The sequence below is a fragment of the Zingiber officinale genome, chromosome 7A (genome assembly GCF_018446385.1).
Source record: "Zingiber officinale cultivar Zhangliang chromosome 7A, Zo_v1.1, whole genome shotgun sequence".
In the NCBI taxonomy this organism is placed as follows: Eukaryota; Viridiplantae; Streptophyta; class Magnoliopsida; order Zingiberales; family Zingiberaceae; genus Zingiber; species Zingiber officinale.
The window spans coordinates 139336663-139342916 of NC_055998.1; the positions used below are offsets into that span (position 1 = coordinate 139336663).

General features: G+C 33.5%; 1 protein-coding gene across 2 annotated transcripts; it reads right to left on the bottom strand.

The window, feature by feature from the left end:
• Nucleotides 1–380: 380 nt before the first annotated feature.
• LOC122002852 (DNA repair protein XRCC4-like) lies at nucleotides 381–5093 on the bottom strand. 2 transcript variants are annotated; one of them, XR_006117734.1, is made up of 6 exons: nucleotides 4854–5093; nucleotides 4614–4756; nucleotides 3821–3949; nucleotides 3598–3720; nucleotides 1252–1490; nucleotides 381–889 (listed from the first exon to the last, which is right to left on the bottom strand). XR_006117734.1 is itself a non-coding variant. In XM_042558204.1 (5 exons), exons 1-5 carry the CDS (start codon nucleotides 5026–5028, stop codon nucleotides 1311–1313), a joined length of 750 nt encoding a protein of 249 aa, XP_042414138.1. In that variant the 5' UTR covers nucleotides 5029–5093; the 3' UTR covers nucleotides 1169–1310. The 2 variants fall into 2 exon arrangements, 1 of the variants encoding a protein (XP_042414138.1); XM_042558204.1 differs by lacking the exon at nucleotides 381–889 and having other exon boundaries at nucleotides 1169–1490.
• Nucleotides 5094–6254: the final 1161 nt, after the last annotated feature.

Below are 6254 nucleotides of genomic sequence, written 5' to 3' on the forward strand. Positions count from 1 at the left end.
TTCTTCATTGGATATGTGTATTTGTCATAGTTTCATATTGTCTAATTGGAATATTTATTGGTCGTCTAAATCTATACTCATATCATCTTAAACTTGTCTTTCAGAATTTTTCCTTAATAGATGTAACTTTGACTTTTTCTCTAATGTTCTCATCTTTTATTTTGTCGAAGATATCTAATACATCCACCAGAACAACTTTTATCTTCTGCTCCAGTTCATTGGTAGAAGAACATAACTCAACCTATGTCCTGGAACAATCAAAACAATAGCATGAAACAGGAAGCTAAGTTAACAAGCTCTCATAATTTGGGTCCTTGTCGTACCCAAGTTTCCTCCATTGGGCAATTTTTGATCCACAGTGAATGTGGAAATAAGAATCAAAGAGCAAAATAACATCAGGGGAGATTGAGCTAACACCAGAAAAGACATCGACGAACTGTGATCTCTGCAGGTAATACATGAATTGTGGATAGAGGGTGAAGTTTGATGATAATTGAAATGTTGATGGGTCTTCAACCATATATATGGTCCCAACTCTTGCTGGGAAGCGTATAAGCATCTATCTTATCCAACCATCTGATTAAGAGAGCAAGCAAAGAGATCAAGAACAACTGAATTATCAGATAATCTCTGAGCTAGTTTCTTGTAGAAATTTCGAGCTTTCTCGGTGAATGGGGCATGACCATTTACAAGATCTATGTGTGTTCGAATGGATATACTTGGATCAGTGACTGTAATCATGCTCCAGGAGTGAAAACCATCCCTCAACCAACATTATAAGGTGCACAGCTCTCCAGTAGAGCCCTTGTTGAGCGATGACCTGGTAAAATGCTTCGTGTATAGTTGAGTTCTTCAACCCATGTTGTAAAGTTGAATTCACATTCACAAACTGGTAGCAAAAAAGCATAATTATATTGAACATTTATACGATAAATATTGAGTAAAAATTAAAAGGGTAGCATAATTATGAACTTATTAAAAAATATTATATATAAAGTAGTTTTATATTAAAAATTTCTTTATCAACTTTAAAATATATAAATAATCAATATGATAATTTTAAATTTTAATTAAATGTAAATAATTTTAAACCAAATTAATGAAAAATTAATATAAAAATATTTTATGTATAACATTTTTAATTATATTGAACAAAAAAATTCTAGGGTTACCAGCCAGCTTAGAGCTGCCAAAGCTCCAGAATCAGTATATTGTATTCAAATGCATTGCCAATTCATGAGCTCTACTTACAAGTTGTCTTTAGAAATTTCACATCGTAGCTGATTGTCATTCCGGGTGTAGAGGGATGGTCACTCTTCGTCAGGCTCCTCCTTTATTAGGGTTTCCCGGTCGCTGGCTTCGTCAAAGCTCTCAGTTTTATCAGTTGAATCATCCTCCTCCTTTGGAGCTTTTGCAGTAGCCTCCAGATTCGATAGCTTATCCCTTAGCTCTCGCAATTTGGCTTTCTTAGAGTTCAAGACAGCCACAAACTACATGCATAGAGTAGATAATTAGGCAAGATGCAAGTTAGCTAGAACAAGTGAAAATCGACCAGAAGAATTGAAGAAACTTGTTCTGAGCAGCAAACGAGTGAGCGTGTCATCTTTTTCATACCATCAATGGTGGGATAGAACATATCACTAAGAAAGTGTCGATAAAGATACTGTCCCCAGCCTCTGCTCATACAATATACTACTTTTTCATATCACTAATCATAGGATGAAACCTATTCACAAGAAATTAGACCAGAAGTATCCTTCTAATGATCCATGTTGCTGTACCCAAGTTTTTAACACTAATACAGGTATTGTAGCAATTGTAACCTCCCGATTTTCTCCTCCCACTCGTGATCACACTAATACTGGTATCATGACAATTAGAACCTCTTAATTTTCTTCTCCCTTTCATAATCAGTTTTTCCAATATAGAAGACACATACTAGTATCATGGCAGTTACAACCTCCTAATTCTCTAAATTGGATGAATTTGTTAAGATAAAATAAAAAAATATTACTATCCAGGAGTTGACAAAATAAATCAATTAATATAGCATAAACTGTAAAAAAAAAAACATATACATAGATATAGCAAGACAGGTTGAATCAATTATAGTTACAGACTGCAGACATCAAGAGAGATTAGAAATGTTCTAATTTTTTAAAAAAAGAACAAAAATCTGTATATTAGTAATGATAAAATTTAACAGAAAAGTAAAATCTCCAAATAGCTTGGACTCAAGATTTGTGTGTTTTCAAATCCTTTTCCTTTTGTCCCAGAAGGTAACCAGGCAAGGAGATTGCTAGCACACAAGTCCATGCAGGCCACTCTAATTTGTTAGGTCAACACAACATTGCACTAGTACTGATATCTTGGTGAATGAAATCTCAAGTTCAGACCTATCTGACAATCTATTTGAAAGATGCATGAACAAATTAGTTACACAAACAAATTGCAATATTGAATTTGAATACAGAAATCTTGGGCTTGGATTGAAGCCACCATAGATTTGATAGAAACAGACTAAATTAGAGGAGAATACCATCATAATCAAACCTACAAGTCCCTACTACTTCGATCGGCTAAAATCAAGGAAAAATGCATAACCTAAAGTAAGCAACAAATACGGCTAATAGAAAACAGAAAAGGGCTTTGAAGATACATTAAAAACATGTATTGCTCTTCTATTTCTTTATTTTGCGGAGAGACCAGTATTTTGTTAGCAGAGAAAAGTGATAGTAAACAAGTCTTAAAGAGTAATCAGATACTTCTAAGTGAGAAAAATTACTAGAGAATCATTGCTCAAATGAGCTCATAAGAATGGATCAAAGACACTACTAAATGGAAATTCTTTGGTTTACTGGATTTGTAACTAAGAGAAATTTGTAAAGTTATTCAACAAATGGAAAACTTTTGAAGTATGTTTCGATTATCAAAGCCCTGCAATAGTTATAGCTAACAGTGTTAAAGAGAACTAAAGCTGATCTCATAATCTGGTCTCCTTGATTTCACTCCCATGTATGAGTTCCTCAAATAGGAACCAAGAAGGAGCAGATCTCCATAAATGTAGTAGTATTCTTGTCTTGTGTACCAAGAATAAATGTATTTAAAACCTTATATTAATCTAAATAAATGAAGGGGAGCCTTGGTACAACGATAAAGTTATTGCCATGTGATCAAAAGATCATGGGTTCGAATCTTGGAAATAGCCTCTTGCAAAAAAGCAGGGTAAGGTTGTGTACAATGGATCCTTTCCCGGGACTCGCATGGCGGGAGCTTCGTGCACCGGGCTGCCCTTTTTACTAATCTAAATAAATATTCACCAGTTAATGTGATAATTAAGTATATTGTAAAAGAGATCACAAAAATGCAAAAGAAACAAACCATCCAACGATAGAGGGCAAACAATAGCTTATAGAAAGCACGTACTTAATGTGGGGTGGTTCATACAGGCAACAAAGATATTTGCATGTAATTCGAAGAGAAAAACTACAAGCAACTACAAACAAAAAACAAGCATAAAGTATGGGTGTTCATGTCAGTGCTGAATTGAACAAATTAGAGATACAAAAAGTTAATATAATTGAAAAGAAAGCATACCTTGTTGTAGACTGCAGATTCAAATTCAGATTTCTCATTACTGAAACGTTCGCTTTGCTCTAAACATTTATCAGCTTCTGATTTTAATATCTCAAAAGAGCGTGCCCTTCTAACAACTTCTTCCTACAAATTTTTCATAAAATGTCATGTTTTGAAAGAAGAAAAATTAAAGAACAAAATGTCACCTAATATCAAAGAAAAATCATGGAAAATACAAAATTACACTCAAGCGTATGTTTGCATCCATAAGGAAATCCAGAATTTCTGATGTCATTTTCTTGTTGTCAGATGATGGTTTGCACTTCCATCGCCACTCCAATTTAGTGCCTTGCTTCTCAAAAGTCCATGACAACTGAAGACAAGGATATATGAAGGCAAAGAATAACATTATTAATTATTTAAAAGAAGAAACCTAACTAAGCTCGAATAACAACATGTCAACGAGATTAAGTTTTAAGTAGATTAGCACTTTACAGTTCAGAGTCCAAACAAACAATCTGTTTAATGTTGTGCAAGAAGGTATATACAAGGCTTAATACTGATATGAGTTTTAAGGTTATCCTAGGAAGCTTTCATTTTTTTTAAATTTTTTTTAGTATTTTGGACAACCAGAATAAGGCAACCAGAAGTTCTTCAACAGAACCTAACATTTATAAAGTGATGAAGAACACATTCGATCCTAATAATTTCTACACGCAGCTTGTAGCCATCATTTGACAATAAATGACAGATTCCACCATTCTCTCCTAACAATGCTCTTTTCACTTTCTGAAATACTGATGCGCCGATATTATGAAATTCGCCTTCATTTTGTTCACGTACAAGCCAGAATCCCGCTTCGTTTCTCCCCGTCTACTTTCCATTTTTTTTATCAGTTCTAAGCATTCTTCAACAAGCTAGAGCAAACCATTTAGTTCCAGATGTTCCAGGAAATAAAGATGGTTTTTTTTTGGATATACGTTGGCCTAAGAAAACAAGAGTAAAAAGGAGGGAAAGTGGTAGCAAGTATGACTTGCCCTACGCTGCCCGTTTCCGGCGTCTTCAAATCCATACTTGGATCCCGGCTGCTGGAATCCAAGATACTGCTCGGAAAGGGAGATGTACTCGGTCACCGAAAGGTCCCACTGCTCCGCCCTAAGCCTCACCTCCGCCTCCGTCGCTGGACAATCGACACCCAAGAAATCAAACTAAAGGACGCGAAACGGGAACAACCAAGCATAAAAGCGAAAAAGCAGAAAGAATGCATGGAGGCGAACCATGGCAGGTCCAGGCGTTGAGGCCGTCGGAGATAGCGAGTTCGAAGCGGGAGGGGAACCAGGCGGCCTTGACGAAGACGGCATCCTTGCTCTTGGGGTCCTCCACGGGGAGCTCCAGCCTCAAGCAAGTGTTCCTCGTAGAGGCGGAAGCAACGTCGGAGTGATCCTCCGCCATGGCGGCTAGTCGTCGCCGATCAATGCCAACAATCCCGACGGCTACTAGACTTGTCAATTTACTCGGCCCAGGCCCAGGCTCATGTTTATAATTAAAGCCGAAGGAATTATCAAAAAAATAAAACGGTAAATTACCCTAAAATACTTATCAACAAATTTAATTTCCTCCTAAATTTTTCTTTCTTTCAACTAATCCACTCCAATTTATCTAATTACTATCGTTTTTTAGTTAAAACAGTCTATAATAAAGTATAATTTATCTAAAATTAAATAACATTTAATTAGCTAATTGATTGACATAAACTTCGAATCAATTAGTCAAGAGAAAAATATATTCACTTTTAATTACATGATGCTAAATTTAAAAGGAATTATACATCCTTTTGACATAATTATACCTATAAAAAATAATAAGGGATTATATTCTTTTGATAAATGAAAAATAAAATGTTTAATTTGATAAAAAAAATATATACTAGATTCTAATTTAAATATATTGAATTAAGAAAAATTATATCTTTGTTGGATATTTTTATATCTATAAAAATAAAAGGTAATTAGATAAATTGATATATATTAAGGAATTAAAGTAAAAGGAAATTTTTATGCAAGGTGTGGAATAAATTTTTTCTAACAGGAGGAAAGAGATATTTGCTGCCAGAGAGTTTAGAATAATTTATCCAAAATAAAATGCTCATAGTATTTGAAATCCCTCGTCCTATAACCACTTTTTAAAAGGAACCCTTGCCGTTTGTTTATTTTTTAAAACACCCTCGAGGTTTTGTAATTTAACACACTCTAAGAATTTTTTATTTTATAGTCAAAATTTTAAGGATAAAATAGATGTTTAAGTCATAGATAACATTTCAATAGAATTTGAGAGGTATTTAGAAAAACTATAAATGAATGTTGGAGACATTTCGAAAATACTCCTTTTAAAAACATTAAAATATTCTTAATTTTTTAATTTTATTATCATATACTTTTTTTTTTGAAAATTATAATATTTGTTTTATTCTTTTAAATTATTATTAAATGAGAACATTATTTTACTAATAAAAATAAAAATACTAATTAAAATTTTAAAATGCTATACAAAATTGAACGGATGTTACATCTTATAACACCTTAAAGTCCATCATAACATATTATGCTCAATCTAAAAGTTTAAGACTGTATTTAGTGAAGGATAATCGGTGTTATAATATAATTTAAATTATATTTCAA